Source organism: Phaseolus vulgaris, chromosome 5, assembly GCF_000499845.2.
Source record: "Phaseolus vulgaris cultivar G19833 chromosome 5, P. vulgaris v2.0, whole genome shotgun sequence".
NCBI classification, from domain to species: Eukaryota; Viridiplantae; Streptophyta; class Magnoliopsida; order Fabales; family Fabaceae; genus Phaseolus; species Phaseolus vulgaris.
Genome location: NC_023755.2, coordinates 3,232,886 through 3,252,330, shown reverse-complemented (window position 1 = coordinate 3,252,330; position 19,445 = coordinate 3,232,886). Strand labels below are relative to the sequence as shown.

The 19,445-nt window shown below is 26.6% G+C and overlaps 2 protein-coding genes across 2 annotated transcripts; both read left to right on the top strand.

Moving 5' to 3' along the window:
- Nucleotides 1-10,050: 10,050 nt before the first annotated feature.
- On the top strand, nucleotides 10,051-12,976 carry LOC137834861 (cinnamoyl-CoA reductase CAD2-like). The gene is made up of 6 exons (XM_068643084.1): nucleotides 10,051-10,528; nucleotides 10,627-10,796; nucleotides 10,888-11,079; nucleotides 11,640-11,802; nucleotides 12,220-12,406; nucleotides 12,551-12,976. The coding sequence occupies exons 1-6, from the start codon at nucleotides 10,408-10,410 to the stop codon at nucleotides 12,693-12,695; spliced, it is 978 nt and encodes a 325-aa protein (XP_068499185.1). The 5' UTR covers nucleotides 10,051-10,407; the 3' UTR covers nucleotides 12,696-12,976.
- Nucleotides 12,977-13,118: 142 nt separating this feature from the next.
- Nucleotides 13,119-18,512, top strand: LOC137834862 (cinnamoyl-CoA reductase CAD2-like). Its single transcript, XM_068643085.1, has 6 exons — nucleotides 13,119-14,120; nucleotides 14,218-14,387; nucleotides 14,477-14,668; nucleotides 17,132-17,294; nucleotides 17,762-17,948; nucleotides 18,087-18,512. Exons 1-6 carry the CDS (start codon nucleotides 14,000-14,002, stop codon nucleotides 18,229-18,231), a joined length of 978 nt encoding a protein of 325 aa, XP_068499186.1. The 5' UTR covers nucleotides 13,119-13,999; the 3' UTR covers nucleotides 18,232-18,512.
- The last annotated feature ends 933 nt before the right edge of the window (nucleotides 18,513-19,445 follow it).

Here is a 19,445-nt window from a genome sequence, read left to right as displayed (position 1 = left end):
TAATCCATTAAAAGTAGCAAAATATCACACTGCCCAAACATAAAGTTCAAGATGATTTGCTTCCAGATATGTATATCCGGAAGCATGATGGTGCCTTCTGGATAAAGATGTCCGTAGTCAAAGAGTGCTAGTTCCGGATGCCAATATTCGTAGGTAAAACTGACACTTCCGGATGCCAATATCCATAGACAAAGCTGACTCTTCCGAATGCCAATATCCATATGCAAAGTTGACACTTCCGGATATCAATATTCATAATTAATTATGTGACTTCTGAATATTAACATTTGTAAACAAATACGTAACAAGAGTAAAATTGGATTTAAAAAATTAATTCAGTCGCATATAAAAAATGATATATTACAGGAAAAATTTGTATCAAATTAAAACTCCGAGAGGAGTAATGGTTAAAAGATCGATTTTGTAGGTGAAAATGATTTTTGGCATCAGTAATTAGACAATACATATATTATCATCATTTTATTATTTGTGTGGGTTTATTCATGCAAAGGAAAATGTATAATTTAGAAAAACATTTGCCTTGACTTTAAATGACTTGGTTAGTTTCTATTTTATTTATTAAAATTGAATAAAGTAAAATAATCATATGATAATAATATATATATATATATATATATATATATTTGATTAGGAGTTAGAACAAACAGTAATATTGGGAAAAATGTTTTTAACTTTTATAACTTGAATCATATGCATACATTAAAATTTATACTCTTTGTTGATGCGTATAATGAAATTCATACACTTTTGCTCATGCATCCAATAAATTTTAAATAAAATTCATTTAGACCCCTTTAATTTCTAAATATATATCTAGGAAAGATATTAATTTTCTTAATATTTTTAAGATTTAAAGATGTTTTAATTTCTAAAAAATTTTCGAACTTTGTATCTAGTTGTTAATGTATTTTTTTATTCTTAAAATGTTTATACATTTTTTGTATTTAGTCTTTGAAAAGATTTATTTATACTCCGTTCTTATTATTATATTATTTTTTTAAAGTAATTTTTAAAATGTCTGTAGATATTTCTTTTAGTTTTTCAATTTTTTTATCATCAGCAAATTATGTGTTTTTAATCATGAAATAATGTCAATGCATATAATGTATTAGAAGCAACCAAAAGTTTAAAAAATGTTAGGATCTAAATGCAAAATTTCTAAATTTTTTGGAAACTAAAAATATTTTTAAACATTAGTGAATGACATCTTAATATTTTGTTTAAAATATTACATAGATTAGAATTAAAAATAGTTAAAGTTTAAATATAAACTTTTTAAAATTATAAACAAAATGATTTTTTTATTAAAAGAATAAGTATTAAAATAAGCGTTATTATTAAATTAAAACAAGTAATGTAAGTAATATTTTATATTTAAATTAAAGTAGAAGCAAAAAAAAAAAGGTGGTGTTCTGGATTGTTCTACTAACTGGTGCCAAAAAAATGAAAGTTTCTGTTATTCTCCAGAAACTTCTAGCACACTTCTGGTGTTTATGGAACACACTTCCAATATAGAGATAGAGCTGAGTCACTATGCTCCTGAGTTCGAGAAACATCATATCGATGAAAAAGCACTTCCCCTAATAACATATCGAAATGGAAATTTAGAAGCAATAGGAATATATGCAATTGGAGATAGACGTAAGATCTACGCAGAAATCAAGAAGCTAAGTAAATAGTTTTAGTTTCTTTAAGTAGTATCTGTTTATAAGTAGTTTATGTTTCTAGCTTTAAATTTCTGTGTAATTTAAGTTTCTGTGTAAGTGTATTCTGTTTCTAACTTTAATAAAAAAAAGAGTTTAATCTGCTTCTCTCGATTTGTTCCTATGATATTAGAACACATTATTCTTGGTGTAGTGTACTAGTGAATCCTCAAAGTAATTATAAAAATAATTAAATACTAATGTCCGTTAATTGTTTGATGAAAGTCCTCAAAGATATATGTGATGTAGTTTTCAGTTTTCATTATATTTGTTTTGATGGTTATATCGAAGTTTCACTTTTGAGCACTGTAACATACAAAATCATGGATAGTTGGAATGTAAACTTTTACTTTGTTACTATTATTACTTATCCGAGCATGTATAATTAAAATATAAAAAGAGAAGGGGAGTGTGAATAGTAATTGTTGGAGTGGGAATAAAAGTAAAGTTTAATCTACATTTCAAAAAGCTTAAATTTTCAAGATCCGCGTAATGTTATGTTGAATTAATGAGTCGTTTGAATTTAATTAAAAAGTAAAAATACAAAACAATAATTCTGAATCTAGAAATTTTAAAATAAAATATAAGAACCAAACTTATAATGAAGCCAAAAATTATTTTTAAATTTAATAAAAACATTCAAAACCTTATCTTAATATGAATGGAAAATATTTAAATTCTAAATAGAGAAATCTTTTATATAGAGAGGAGAAAATTATACTTATTTTCTTATAGTATAATAAATAAAATTCAATTTAAATACAAAATCTATTTAAATTATAAAAATATAAATAATAGAATCAAATTGATATATTATAATAATCCAAATTTTGATTTATTAATGAGAATTTGAATATTTAAATTTTATAAATAGAAATAATAATATAATTATTTTATTAATGTAATTATTAATTTTTTTTGTTTAATTAATGAGTGTTCATTTTAAAATTGAAAATTTAGAATAATTATATATTTTTTTTTATATTACACTACTGAATTGAGATACTGAATTTAATTAAGAGATTCTATTATTATTATTAAATTAATTATATATAATTACATATGAGTACATATGGTACAATATTACCTACACTAATTACATATAATTTGATCGCCAATTTAAAAGTTGGGATACTGAGTTGCCAAGAACAGGATTAGAGACGTCTGTTCCTGAGAAAATGAGAGAGGAAAATATTAATGGAGATCAGCCGGGCCGAAGCCTTCAGGGAGAAAATAACAACTGAATATGCTCCTGCGTTAGAAACACTTGAGATAAAATCTTCAATGAAATCAGGAAGTTAGAGAAATAACTTTCTTCTGGTTTTCTTGGATGTACTGCTCATCACTTTTATTAATATTTTCTTTTAGTTTCTTTTAAGTTTTTTTATTTATTTTCTTTGTTTCTTTTATAAATTATTGTACTTCTTTATGTTTCTTTTATAAATTCTTTAGTCAGTACTCTTTGGCAATTAAACTAAATTGTTCTACATTTCTATAATATTAATTGATTATAAATTATAATATTCTAATTTTGAAGTTGGAATGTAGATTTTCTGTTAATTATAAAACCAGTCTTTTAGCAATTTTTACTGAACTGGGTATTTGTTATTTTTTCATAAATTGCAATAAACTTATACATAAATTTAGGATTAGATTTTGTAGAAGCTAATACGATTTTTTTTTATAAATTAGTTTATTAACAGATTTATTTTATTTTTATACTTTTCTTCTAAAATTGTTTTCTTGGAAAATTTAATTTAAACAAATTCAATTAATTATAGAAGTTTTCTATATTAATTTTACACGAGTTATGACTAAATTTAATTTTGTTTCTTTTCTTCTCTACAAATATTTGTGGAGAGGTTTATTGAAAGACAAAATCATGACATTTTGAATAATTTTTAAATTTTATTTACTGTAAATTTTTTATTTAGTATAATATCCAATAATTTAGGATTTATATTTATTTATAATTTTAAATAATTTAGAAATTTTATATATTTAAATTATTTAAAATCTCAATAAACAGAAATTCTAAATTATTTAATGTGCTATGTAAATTAAAATCTGAAATACAATAAAATTTCTAAATTATTCAAAATTTTAAATAAATACAAATCCTTATTTAAATAAAAATCTCAAATAAATAAAATTTTTAAGGTTTTCAAAATTCTAAATAAATATAAAATCTTAAATTATTTTATTTTCTACTTAAATAAAAATCTAAAATAAATGAAATTGGATGTGCAATCCATGTGTCCAACTCTTTTCAACTCAAATTTCAAATTTTAAAATATACATTAAATTAAAATATTAATTTCTGGAATGATAAATGGTGTTCTACTACTTCTTTAGCAAATATTGCAGAGATATTTGATGGTGCTAGCATTTTGGATACAGTTTCTCAATTTTGGACAGGTTGTGATTGAAATATTTCATTGTCTTTATCGTAGATGTCTAATCTTTTTAGCGATATCAGGTCAGGGGAACAAGATATTCCTAATTGGATTCTAGATGAGTCTGATCGTTTCACTTTTAAATCAGCTTGACCTTTCTTCTTGGAACCATGAGTTCTTGTGGTTGGGGTAAATTTATTTGGTTTTTATATATTCTGCCTTCCAAAACTCTTGTACTTTGGAAAGTTTTTCATAGGCGGCTTCCTATTTGTTCTATGCGTACACTTTGTGAAAAGAACAAGGAATTTATTCAACATTTATTTTTTGAATGTTCTAATGTTTTGCATATTTGGAGTTGGGTTCGACAAATTTTTTCTATCATTTATCTAATAAGGATGATCTTCTTTCTTTCATTAAGAGTGATGGTAGTCATTTGGTTAAATTGATTAAACTTGTTGTGATAACTTTTTTTATTTGGATGTTATAACTTTTTCTATTTGGATGTTATAACGTATGAGGAATTATGCTCGTTTTTCAGGATAAGATTGAGATTTTTAGGGCTATTTCGGTTATTAAAGATTTAACTTGTCTAGTGGGAAATTCGTCTAAAACTTCAATAAAGAATGGTATGTTGGATTTCAACGTGATTAAGTTTTTTGGTATTAATACTTGTACTTGTAAAGCTTTGTCATCTTCCTGTTAGATAGGAGTTTCCTTCATCAGGATGGATTAAAATTAACACTGATGGGGTTGCTAGGGGATATCCTAATCTTACTACTTGTGGAGGTATTTTTCGTGAGAGTATGGAGGAATTTATTGGAGTTTTCTCTGCGTTTCTTGAAATTTAGATTGCTCTGGTTGCTGAGTTTTATGAAGTTATAGATGCTATGGAAGAAGCTCAAAAGTTGGGGCTTACTAATGTCAGATTAGAATGTGATTCTGCCTTGATTTATGATGTGTTTACTGCTAGGACAAATGTTCTTTGGATGTTTCGTAATCGATGAAATACTTGTCTTAATTAATGTGGGAAAATCAAGTTTAAGGTTACTTATATCTTTCGTGAAGAGAATGTACGTGCTGATAAGATGACTAATTTACGATTTATTCATAGAGAATAATTTCATTGGTGTAATAGGTTTCCATATAGTTTGTTCTTAGAATTATTTATGAATAGGTATAATATACTTATATATTGTGTTTTTTTAACCTATGCATTTTAATATAGTTTCTCTATATTTTTGTTTTTATTTTTTTTAATAATATTTTTTTATGTGATGACAAATGATTGTTGTTATTTGGAGGTGTCAACCTAACTGAGATGTAAGTTGCATAATAATGTCTAACATAAAAACTTTTATTTAAAAAAAAACATAAAAAACTTTCCGGAATTTCATCTTCGAGAAACCAATCTTCCCAAAAACGAAATTGTACTAAGATTTTAGTAACGAAAACAAGAAAAAAGTAGTTGGGAATTTAATCTCTATATAGTTAGATTCCCTTCTTCTATAATAAATGGTTAAAATTTGCGAAAATAATGTTAAAACTGTTTTTCCATTCCCTACCACTGCCAAAAAAACTCAGCAACCAAATAACTTTTGTCCCTTTCCAATTTTCTTCACATACTCATATTTTCTGAATCTGCATATTTCATGTCATATCACTGTCTTAGTAAAATGTATTAAATTGCATCCTTGGTGCCTTCTTTTATATGTAATTTTATAAAAGAACTTCCCATTTAGCAAGTCTTTTAGTTAAGTTTTTATCCATTCTTTTAATGTAATTGTATAATATATACTACTTTTATATACATTAAAGAGGTTAAAGAGTTGTTTAAATATATGTACAATCATCCATATCATCTTATATTTACTGTCTAATGATTAAAACTTTTATTTATACTTTAACATGATAAAAAAATATTTTATTATTATTATTATTATTATTATTTTATATAATTTTTATATATTTAAATAAAATTTAGATATATGTATGACCAATTTATCTTATTTTTTATATTTTATTATTTCAAAAACAGTTTTAAAATCGGTCATTGATGGTGCTTGAAGGGGCGTTGCAATGGTGTAGAGAAACATGAATGAGAAAAGGACTTGTGTTTTACTTTATACATATGATATTTTATTCTAATATATTAGTGTGTATTAATCATAAAATATATTAAAATTAATATTTTATTATTTTTCTATAATGCGTGTAAAATTAATGAATGATATTAATTATTAAAACAAACTTCACTACTCACAACCTTCTTCGTATGATAAACATATGGTATTTTATTTTATTTTCTATTATTTTATAACTTATAAAATTCAAATATTGAGAGTGTAAAAGTTATAACTTATAACTTATCTGTAAGGTGTAAAAGTTTTGAGAGTTTCTTTGAAAGGGTTAAACATTTCGTTAATACTTCGTTTAATTTAATTAATTTATTATTAATAAAAAAAATAAAAATATTGTTTTAGAAATCTCATTCTAAACATTTTATTCCAGAAATTCTTTTATAAAAATTTGAATTTGAAAAACTCCATTATTAATAATTCAGAAATCTTAAAAACTGGTTGTTGTAAAAGTTGTGGGGAAAAAAATAGGGTGCAGGAAGAAAAATAGTCCTTGTAGATATTATTAGGTTTTGATGATATCCATTATACAAATTAGACCCCACAAGTAGAAAACCAGTTACAATGACTGTTACCTCAAATAAATTTCAAAACTGAATTAACTGATTCCCAATTTATTACATCAAACTAACCAACACATAGACCTCACACATTATAATTGTACAAATTTTACTATAACCATAAGAAACATTCATTTTAAACTTTGCTCATCATTTTTAATTCTTTGTACTTATTTATACACTTTTCATATCTAACAGTCTCTACACGAAGCACCAAATAAGTCATATAGACTAAAAATATCACATTTTATAGTTTATAAATTGGTACAAATTTTATCTTATAAACTAATTTTATAAAATTGAATTAGATTTAAAGTTTTTTTAATATGGTATTAAAATCATTTAAATTCTATCATAATTGACGAATGTTTGTTGGACTTATCATATCACCTATTATTAGATCATCATTGGATTATCCATAATATATAGTCTAAAACAACAATGTGTAGAAGGTGTATTGAAGATTCTACATCCACTAAATATTAGAATATTTTATAATTTATAGATAGATATAAACTTTATACTATAAACTAATTTTATAAGATTAACCTTAAATTTCACATAACTAGAAGCCTAAGATTGTTTGGTTATAAGCATGGGACATTAGCAACAACAAAAGCCAGATCCTTAATCACTGATATTTTGTGTAAGACGGTCTAATTCTGCAGCTGCTAGGAAGCACACAGGATATTCACTACAGATTCATGATTCCTAGTATAAATAAATACTTCACTGAAAAGACACTCCACCTTATTATATTAATGCCACGATTTATGCGGAAATTATATTATATTTATGGAAAATGATACTTTGAGTATAAAATTTTTAATGTGATGAATTTAAAAATAAATATACATAATAAAAGATATAAAAAATTAAATAATATAAAAATTATTAAAATAATAATGTTAGAAAATTGTAAAAAAATTAGTTATCAATATACATACATTTCTTCGTTGACTATTTCTATTCTAGAACCTTCACTAACCGACACTACATCTTACTATATTCATGTCATCATCTATCACATCAATATCTATCAATTTATATATATATATATATATATATATATATATATATATATATATTTTGTTGCGTTACTGATGTTAATCTCAAGAAGTACTTCCATAACTTTTTCTCCAATATTAGATTAGTTAAAAAAAACTATTTTATTCTAAAAAAATATATTTTATAATTCGATCATGTATTTATTTTTATTTATACCTCTTTTATTTTCTGAATTTGAAAATATATTTTAAATTTTATAATTCAAAATATATATATTTTAAAAAAAAAATAGATTATGGATTGCAGAATTTAGAATATATATTTAAATATAAAAATACTTTTCAATATGGAAATAGCTGATTCAATAATTTATAATATATTTTCTTTAAAGAAATTTATTATGATTATAGAATTTGAAAAATATTTTCTAAATTTTATAATTTAAATATTTTCTAAAGTACTTATTTTTAAGTAAATGAAAAATATTAATAGGATGAAAGGATTTTTTTTTTGTATTTTAAGAGGTATGTGTTAGACATGAAGTTATGTTATGTTATGGAGGTGGAGTAAAAACAGCCGAATCTCAATAATACAAGAGATATAGAAATACATAATGTATGATCTTGAAGGCTTTGGTTAATTCATAATATCATACATCTGCCTTTTGTTAGGTAAATCAAATTATATTTATAGAAATATAGGAATACAAAGAAAAGAGACTTTTTACCAGGGATTTTGAGAAATGGTAGAGATTTCATTTCATTTTATATACCAGTGAATTACATGTAATATATTTATTTTTTTATATAAAAACGTTTTTGTTAAATATTATTATGCAACTTAAAATTTTAATTAGTCTGGCATATAATATATTTCATTTAACCCTAATTTGTTTCACCATATTTAGTATTGATGAGAAAAGGGAACATGTGGGAAAAAAAGGAGGGGAGTTGGGTCTTGTATCCCCACCTCATATACACAAATGGGGGAAAAGTGAGCTTGGTGACATTTTTTTGTTCTTAGTCCCTTTCAAGAATTTACGTGTTTGAATTGAGTTATCCTTTTAATCTTATCTAAAATTTTAAATTTATACCAACGAAAACAAAATTAATTGATTTATTAAAATTTATTATTGATCTTAATAAATATACTTTAAATTTAATAAATATATTTAAATGTAACTTAACCATACCAAACTAATTAACTTTACAAAAATTAATTTATAAAATAAATTTATATCTACTTATATATTATTAAATATCTTTATTTTTGTTTGGTGTGGTACACTAACACACTATTTCATGTCGAGATGCGAGATTATATATTTATGGTTAATTTGATAGTGAGTGATTTTAACTAATTATCACTATGATAAATTCTAAATAACTCTACATTATGAAAAATAACTTTTATAAAACTGACTTATAAGATGATGTTTGTATCTACTTATATATTATGAAATGTTTTTATTAACCGTCTGTCTGAGATCTTCTACCATTGAAAAAATTTTAATAATATTTTTACACAATTAAATTTTGAAATAATATTTTTATACAAATAAATAATGTAGGACGAAAAAATTGAAACAAGTTCAAGTCATTGTTTTTCATCGCTAAACTCAGCATGCATTTCTCTCAATTTCCAAAACTCGAGTTCTAGTACCGCTTTATTAAACAATTAAAAAGAGAACTTAAAAGAAAACAAAAGAGATTCTTTTTCATTTACGTTATCAAATAATAAAATTATTATTTCACAAAAAAAAAAATATTCCAATTAAAAAATAATATAAAAGATAATTATATAAAATTGTATCTATTTATGCAATGGCATTAAAGTCCATTGCACTCTTCATTAATCATATAATAATACTTCGAATATTTAAAAATAAATGTATTTTCTAAAAGTGAAAATTAAAATTCATCCCTCTTTCATAGAAAAAAAAAACTAAAAATAATTACATTATTAGTATAAAAAAGAAATTAAAATGTTGGTGAAAAGAATAAGTTAATCTATCAACAAAGAAACACCTACACAATCGAGATCAAATTGTTCATCAAAAAAAAAACAAGAAAATATAAAAACTCAAGCTTACTGACAAAGAATAAATAATTGGGAACAACATTTTCCTGAACCATCAGAACTTGACCAACCACAACAACTCAACTTATGAGAGGTTGATGGGTTGGTGTAGAGATGAGTTATTTTACTGAGAGAAGAAGAAGCAAGTGAAGAGATTGAAGAAGAAGAAAATCATATTCATCTGATAAGTGGGAATAGTTAGTGATGTTTAAACAATGGAGGTGAGTGAAGTAGCATGATTAAATTCCATTAGAAAAAGAAGGAAAAAACTTGAACATAAACAAAATCTACAAAGTCAACACACCTTACCTAACAATCAACAATATTTCTAATTTAATCAGCCAGGGTTGCGTTATGCACGTGTCTCTTCCATTTATTTATGTCTAACTACCAACCATGTGCCCTTCTCAACACCATTTTGCTTCTTTAAAAACCTCAGTCTGAGAGAGTGACTCAACACAGCACATTTCAACGCTCAACTCAGAGAAGAAGAACATAATCCAGAATGACCACCGGCGCCGGACAAGTAGTGTGTGTTACCGGCGCTTCCGGTTTCATCGCTTCCTGGCTCGTGAAGTTTCTCCTCCAACGCGGGTACACTGTTAAGGCCACTGTTCGCGACCTAAGTATGTGCTTTTCTTCTTCTATATTACTTTTTTCTTTTCCTCTCTCAATATTACTATTTCGAAAATGAATTAAAGATTGGATAATTTGTGATGTGCAGGTGATCCCAAAAAGGTAGATCACTTGCTTAACCTTGATGGTGCCAAGGAGAGGTTGCATCTGGTGAAGGCGAATCTTCTAGAAGAAGGTTCCTTTGACTCTGCCGTTCAAGGTTGTCACGCTGTGTTTCACACTGCTTCTCCCTTTTTTATGGGTGCCAAGGATCCGCAGGTTGTTTGGTTTCGAACTCCATTTAAGCATTTTTTTTTTTTATCTGTGGCTGTTGTATATAAACATTTTGTTTTTACTTAATGTTTTTCAGACTGAGTTGTTGGATCCAGCTGTGAAGGGGACTCTGAATGTTCTGAAATCGTGTGTGAACTCGCCGACGCTGAAACGCGTCGTTTTAACTTCTTCTGTTGCCGCCGTTGTGAACAACGAAAGGCCTAAAACCCCTGATGTGGTGGTTGACGAGACTTGGTTTTCCGACCCTGAATTCTGCAGGAAAAACGGGGTATGTGCCGTTTTCTCTAATCAACTTTCATTTACCTTTGCATTCGTTTTGTTTTGACAGAAGTAAATTTTGAAACGGAGGACTAAGTTAGATAAAACAATATGAGATAGCAAAATTCAGTAAAACAGTGCATGCAACTTCATTGATCTTATTGCTTAGTTTACATAGAAGACTTGCTTTTGGACACTTTCTTGTAGAAAAGTTTCTAACAAATTTTAAATCAATCCAAATTAGTGTTAATTGTTTTTAGGTTTAGCTATTAAATAGTAATTAATGAATCAAACATATATCTTATTTGATAGGTCTAGCAATTTTACCCACAATTTAGTTAAGAATTTGGATCGATTATATATATACATATAATGATGATCTTATTTAGTTAAGAATTTAGTTTAACTTTTTTCTTTCAATTTTTTATATTATACTTTTATTCAGATGATAGTTGTAATTTTTCTATGCATTACACAATAACTAGTTTATGTGTTATAATTTGTAATGTATATTATGTTATATGTTGTTGACATTAATTTGTTGGTATTTGGCATTTATATATGTTATAGGGATGGTATGACCTTTCAAAGACTTTGGCAGAAGAGGCTGCATGGAAATTTGCAAAAGAGCACAATATTGATTTGGTTACAATAAACCCAGCATTGGTTAGTGGACCTCTCTTGCAACCAGTTCTTAACACCAGTGCTGCTGCAGTTCTAAATTTTGTTAATGGTAATTACTATTTTTACATTATTATATATGCTCTCAATTTTCTATTTTTTCCTTTTTCTGCATATCTTCATTATGGAAAGGAGGCTTAATAATATATATTAGGATAAATTTTACACCTAGTGTTTGTAATATAAAAATATTTCAATATAGAATTAGTTTAATTAGTTTAATTTAATATTTCACTTCATCAACCTGTCGAATCAACCTGTCGAAAGTTGGAAATAGTTACAGTAAACAACAATCAACGATCAAAACAACAAATTTTAAAAAAAAACTATCAATTTTAAAAATCTACAATTATTTCACTTACAAAAGTACAAATTTCAATATTTTTATACTAAATGTATTTGATTGTCTAAATGAAAACATAACAATTCTTAGATAATTGAAGAAATTGTTGCATCGCCCTTTGTACAGGTTCACCAACATTTAAAAATATAACTTTGGGATGGATCGACGTGAGAGATGTTGCAATGGCCCATATTCTAGCATATGAGAATGCTTCAGCTAATGGAAGATATTTACTGGTTGAGAGAGTGGAACATCACTCAAATGCTGTCAAGATCTTACGTGATTTGTACCCAACAATACAACTTCCAGAGAAGTGAGTATAACTATTTTCATCATAGTTTCAACATTGCATACCATTCATATAACTTTGTTACGTGTTTGCAAATTATAAATAGTTCTTGTTTTTGTTCTTCTGATTTTTCTAATACCCTTTTACTCTATCAACAACACATTACAGGTGCATAGACGATAAGCCATATCCAGCAATATACCAGGTTTCGAAGGAAAAAGCAAAAAGCTTGGGGCTTGAATATACTCCTTTGGAAGTGAGCCTGAAGGACACTGTGGAAAGCTTGAAGGAAAAGAAGTTTACCCCATTTTAAGTTGTTACCCATCAAGAAATGTGGAAACCTTCTTTACTTATTCACTTACTTCTTATGCTTATGAATAAATTTGTTGTGAAATAAGACTTAAATCAGAACTAGTAAGTACTGAAATAAGTTATTCATAGTGTGGTATGTACGAGTGACAATTAAGTTTTCAAACATGCTTATCAAAGTTTGCATTAGAGATTGTATCTAGAAAGGACCCAAGATATCCAATGTCTTTGAAGCATAAGCGTTTTAAATAATACTAAGAAAAAATATGCACTTTTTGCTATTTACCCTTTTCTTTGCTCCTAATTATACCCCTTTTTTATTTTAATATATCTAAATTTACCTCTTGATTTCCATTCATGGCTTCTATTGTAACATGTTTTATATATCACCTTTGCCATTTTTCCAAAGAATATACAAATAATAATGTTACGTACGTCTCTAAATAATCTTGCATAATGTTTGTTAGATGTTCGACGAAAGTATTTAAGGATGTGTGATGTTTTCATTATGCATACTTCTTTGGTTAGGTCTCTAAATAATTAGGGAACAACATTTTCCTGAACCATCAGAACTTGACCAACCTCAACAACACAACTTACTCCTTCAACTTATGAGAGGTTGATGGGTTGGTGTAGAGATTTTACTGAGAGAAGAAGAAGGAAGTGAAGACATTGAAGAAGAAGAAGAAGAAAATTATATTCATTTGATAAGTGGGGATAGTTAGTGATGTTTAAACAATGGAGGAATGGAAGTGTGTGAAGTAGCATGATTAAATTCCATTAGGGTTGCGTTATGCACGTGTCTCTGTAGTTTATTTAGAGAAATGTTTATTTGAGATAATTATGTTCAACTCTCCACCATATTTTAATTATTTATATTTTTTTTTAATTTTAAAATATATTTTAATATTTTGTATTTTGTTTATATTTTTAATAAAAAAAATTATTTTTTTAAATTTATTTTTATTATAAATATTAATATTTTGTTTGTTATATTCTAATAAGTATTAATATTTTAATTATTTATAATTTTTTTAATTTTAAAAATATTTTAATATTTTGTATTTTGCTTATATTTTTAATAAAGAATTTTTTTTATTTTTTTATTTTTTTTTATTATAAATGTTAATGTTTTGTTGTGGTTGTAAAGTGAAGTTCGTGTCAATATCATCTTCCATTTATTTATGTCTAACTACCAACCATGTGCCCTTCTCTACAACATTTTGCTTCTTTAAAAACCTCAGTCTGAGAGTGACTCAACACAGCACATTTCAGCGCTCAACTCAGAGAAGAAGAAGTTAATCCAGAATGTGCACCGGCGCCGGACAAGTAGTGTGTGTTACCGGCGCTTCCGGTTACATCGCTTCCTGGCTCGTGAAGTTTCTCCTCCAACGCGGTTACACTGTTAAGGCCACTGTTCGCGACCTAAGTATGTGCTTTTCTTCTTCTATATTACTTTTTCTTTTCCTCTCTCAATTTTACTATTTCGAAAATTAATTAAAGATTGAATAATTTGTGATGTGCAGGTGATCCCAAAAAGGTAGATCACTTGCTTAACCTTGATGGTGCCAAACAGAGGTTGCATCTGGTGAAAGCGAATCTTCTAGAAGAAGGTTCTTTTGACTCTGCCGTACAAGGTTGTCACGCTGTGTTTCACACTGCTTCTCCCTTTTTTAGTGGTGCCAAGGATCCGCAGGTTGTTTGGTTACGAATTCCATTTGAGCATTTTTTTTTGTTTATCTGTGGCTGTATATAAACATTTTGTTTTTACTTAATGTTTTTCAGACTGAGTTGTTGGATCCGGCTGTGAAGGGGACTCTGAATGTTCTGAAATCGTGTGTGAACTCGCCGACGCTGAAACGCGTCGTTTTAACTTCTTCGGTTGCCGCCCTATTGAACAACGAAAGGCCTAAAACCCCTGATGTGGTGGTTGACGAGACTTGGTTTTCCGACCCTGAATTCTGCAGGAAAAACGGGGTATGTGCCGTTTCCTCGAATCAACTTTCATAGATGCCATGCATGGACTTTGCCGGAAAATAAAGTTCAATGAAACTCTACCTGGACACTTTCTACCAAATTTTAAATCAATCCAAATTGGTGTTAATTTTCTTTTTTCCAGATTTAGCTCTTAAATAGTAATTAATGAAGCAAACATATTTTATGATAGGTCTAGCAATTTTATATTCACTATTATATTCATGGTTCAATTCCCTATCTAGCATCATTTGCTATTTTATTTTCCTACCTAGTATTCTTTTGTTTTTATTTTTCTATCTAACACCCTTTTGTTTTTATTTCCCTATCTAGCACCCTTTTATTTTTTATTTCTCTATCTAGCACTTTTTCAAAAATAAATAAATAAAAAATTAATTTTATTTTATAATTTTAATTTTGAATACATTAAAAAATAAGTATTTTTAATGTTTAAAATAGTTAGAAATATAATTAATGAATAAATAAATGAGTTTTTACAAAATAAAAATAAAAAATTAATAAATTAAAAATGTTTAGTTTTAAGAATGAAGAAAATAAAAAATTAAACTCTACAACAAAATAAAAGTTGAATCTATAAACATAAATTAGTATTTATTTTTATTATTATTGATGATGTAATCATGTTAATTTCAAGTAAAAAATACAGGACATAATTATAAAAAAATCAAAGTCAATTAGTATTAATTAATATTGAACGCACAAAAAAAACTAATACAATTGCTACACTTAATGCTTAAAAATGAGAAGAAGAAAAATGTAAAAATAAATAAATATAGAAAATAAAAACAGCAACATTGCAACATATCTTTCATGTTACGAAAAACTATTTGATGGAACTAAAAAATAAAGAGTATTGGCCTGCATACACCAGTCAAATACTATGCTCAAGTCCTGACATGAAAATAACCTCAAAGGGAAGACCTAAGTCAAGTCAAATAAGGACTGATATTGACATAAGAGAACAACATGATCGAACACAAAAAAAAAACATGTTCCAACATTATTGGATTGTGCTTTTCTCGTCCTTAATCATCTTTCATTTATTTTTCTTTTTATGATCAACATCTACTCATTTAGTATCGTCTTATATCTCTTATTTTTATCTTGTTTGGAATTTTGTATATTAAATGAATAATCATCTTTCATTTATTTTTCTTTTTATGATCAACATCTACTTATTTAGTATCGTCTTATATCTCTTAAAAAAAACATGTCCCAACATCATCAATAATAATAATAAAAATACTAATTTATGTTTATAGATTCAACTTTAAACTAAGCATTTTTAATTTATTACCTTTTTTTTATTTTGTAAAAACTCATTTATTTATTCATTAATTATATTTCTAACTATTTTAAACATTAAAAATACTTATTTTTTAATGCATTCAAAATTAAAATTATAAAAAAAAATTAATTTATTATAAAACTGTAGGTAACAGCCAAAATCCGTAGCAATATATAATAATTTTTATGATTATTTTTGTCAATTATTATATATGATATGAGAATTATAATTAATGTTAGAACTAAACTACAGTAGGTGAAAGTCGAAGCCAAGTCCCTTAAGGAATGTCCATAGAAGCTTTAACCATTACACTAATCAAATTTTATTGTCATGTTATGATTATTATTATACTTATGAGTATAAATATCAATATTAATATAATTAATAAAATAAAAATTAATAACATTATTCATATATTTAATGTCATTATTATTATTAATATTGTTAAATATTCTTAATATTATTAAATAATCTTAAATATTCTTAATATTATTATAAATTCTTAATATTAATAAATATTCTTAAAATTATTATATATTCTTAGTATTATTAACTATTATTAAATATTATTAATATTATTAAATATTAAATATTATTAATATTGTAAATATTAATAATATTATTAAATACTATTAATATTATTAAAATTATTAATATTCTTAAATATTCTTAATATTATTAATATTATTAATATTCTTAAATATTGTTAAATATTTTTAATATTATTAAATATTATTAATTTTATATTAATATTTTTAATATTATGTATATAATTATTATGATAATAGGTGGTAGGTAATAGAGATTCGTGGATGATAGTTCGTAGGTAAAAAGAGATTCGTGAGTAATAATTGGTAGGTAATAGAGATCCGTAGGTAAAAGTTGTTGGTAGAATAAGATTCGCGAGTAATAGTTGGTAGGTAATAGAGATTTGTAGGTAAAAGTTGGTAGATAATGCTGAATTTACCTACAGATTCAGAATCTGTGAGTAATGTCCGTAGGTAATGTTGTTCGTAGGTAATGATGAATTTACCTACGGACTCAGATTCGTGGGTAAAAATCCGTAGATAATACAAATGTTTTTTTTTTTGTAGTAATTATATGTTATATGTTGTTGACATTAATTTGTTGGTATTTGACATTTATATATGTTACAGGGATGGTATAACCTTTCAAAGACTTTGGCAGAAGAGGTTGCGTGGAAATTTGCAAAGGAAAACAATATTGATTTGGTTACAATAAACCCAGCATTGGTCACTGGACCTCTCTTACAACCAGTCCTTAACACCAGTGCTGCTGCAGTTTTAAATTTTGTTAATGGTAATTACTATTTTTACATTATTATATATGCTCTCAATTTTCTATTTTTCCCTTTTTCTGCATATCTTCATTATGAAAAGGAAAAGGAGGCTTAATAATATAAGTTAGGGTAAATTTACACCATTCAAGTTCTTCTAGGATAAAAATATTACGATTAAAATTGGTTTAATTTGAGTTTCAATTTATCAATGAAAATTAAAAATAATTACACGGGACATCAATCTGCAATTAAAATAATAATTTTTTTAAAAAAAAACTATCAATTTTTTTAAAAATTAACCACCATTTCACTTACAGAAATACAAAAATTTCAATCATTTTAATACTAGAAGAATTTGGATCGTTTAAAATTTAGACAATGAAAACTAATTTGATATTATAAAACATATTTAATCTTTAAGATTTTAAGATTTTTAGCTGCACGATTCTTACATAATTGAAGAAATTGTTGCATCGCCTTTGTACAGGTTCGCCAACATTTAGAAATGTAACTTTGGGATGGATCGACGTGAGAGATGTTGCAAATGCCCATATTCTAGCATATGAGAATGCTTCAGCTAATGGAAGATATTTACTGGTTGAGAGAGTGGAACATCACTCAAATGCTATCAAGATCTTACGTGATTTGTACCCAACAATACAACTTCCAGAGAAGTGAGTATAACTATTTTCATCATAGTTTCAACATTGCATACCATTCATATAACTTTGTTACGTGTTTGCAAATTATAAATAGTTCTTGTTTTTGTTCTTCTGATTTTTCTAATACCCTTTTACTCCAACACATTACAGGTGTATAGACGATAAGCCATATCCAGCAATATACCAGGTTTCGAAGGAAAAAGCAAAAAGCTTGGGACTTGAATATACTCCTTTGGAAGTGAGCCTGAAGGATACTGTGGAAAGCTTGAAGGAAAAGAAGTTTACCCCATTTTAAGTTGTTACCCATCAAGAAATGTGGAAACCTTCTTTACTTATTCACTTACTTCTTATGCTTATGAATAAATTTGTTGTGAAATAAGACTTAAATCAGAACTAGTAAGAACTGAAATAAGTTATTCATAGTGTGGTATGTACGAGTGACAATTAAGTTTTCAAACATGCTTATCAAAGTTTGCATTAGTGATTGTATCTAGAAAGGACCCAAGATATCCAATGTCTTTGAAGCATAAGCATTTTAAATAATACTAAGAAAAAATATGGACTTTTTGCTCTTTACCCTTTTCTTTGCTCCTAATTATACCCCTTTTTTTTATTTTAATATCTAAATTTACCTCTTGAGAGCATATGCTTTCTTCAACGAAAATGTTATGGAATTTTCTTTAGTTGCATTTTTATAACAATGCATTGGCACATTTCAATACAATTTAGACCCACACTACAAGAAAAAGCTGTTTTACCTATGGATAATTACCCATGAAATTTTTTGGTAGGTAAAATGGGTTTTACCTACGAAAGATCCCGTAGGTAATGTTACTAAAAGTAAAAAAGAAAGAAAAAGCTGAAGTGGCACATTACATACGAAAATGAGGTGGTAGGAAACTTTTTAACACTCAGTACCATGCTTAACCATAAGTAAAATAAAGTATTTTAAAAAAATAAAAGAAAATAATATTATGTTGAATTGTTTTCCTTTCCTCCACCACAGATTACACTCTTAGGTTTTCTTCGAAAATGTGAATGGAGTTCTCAAATCTAAGTCTAAACCGTGTTGTGACAGTCGTTCGTTAGTGATATATGTTCAAGTATGCAACACCAATACATGAATTTTACCATGTAGTATGGTGTAAACGGTTGTGATGTATTCTCAAGGGTTTTTTGGGGGTGGTGGGGTGGCGAGGTTAATCTTGTTGGGGTGCTTCTCAGATTGTTTGTCATCTTAGAGTAAAAGTACTTAACTTTGTTAGGGGTACTTAAATTCTTTTAAAATACACTTGGTAACATATGTAGCCTTTGTTGTAACCTATTTTCCAGATTTCGTTGGAGGGCTTTAAGGCGTTACAGGGCATCTCTGGTCTGCAAAGGTTTCAGATTCACAAAGCATATGTAGCACCTACTTGGTAAGTAGATATTATTATATATATAGTATGTCCTCATCCATGCGTTTAATACAAATACAATGCCTGCATGATGAGTTTCAGCCATCCTAAT

Excerpts from the sequence above, each read along its gene's own strand:
- LOC137834861 (XM_068643084.1), top strand. The coding sequence starts at position 10,408 with ATGACCACCGGCGCCGGACAAGTAGTGTGTGTTACCGGCGCTTCCGGT. Across the intron at positions 10,529-10,626 it reads GGCCACTGTTCGCGACCTAA|GTGATCCCAAAAAGGTAGAT; the intron begins GTATGTGCTTTT and ends TGTGATGTGCAG. Across the intron at positions 10,797-10,887 it reads TGGGTGCCAAGGATCCGCAG|ACTGAGTTGTTGGATCCAGC; the intron begins GTTGTTTGGTTT and ends AATGTTTTTCAG.
- LOC137834862 (XM_068643085.1), top strand. The coding sequence starts at position 14,000 with ATGTGCACCGGCGCCGGACAAGTAGTGTGTGTTACCGGCGCTTCCGGT. Across the intron at positions 14,388-14,476 it reads GTGGTGCCAAGGATCCGCAG|ACTGAGTTGTTGGATCCGGC; the intron begins GTTGTTTGGTTA and ends AATGTTTTTCAG. Across the intron at positions 14,669-17,131 it reads AATTCTGCAGGAAAAACGGG|GGATGGTATAACCTTTCAAA; the intron begins GTATGTGCCGTT and ends TATATGTTACAG.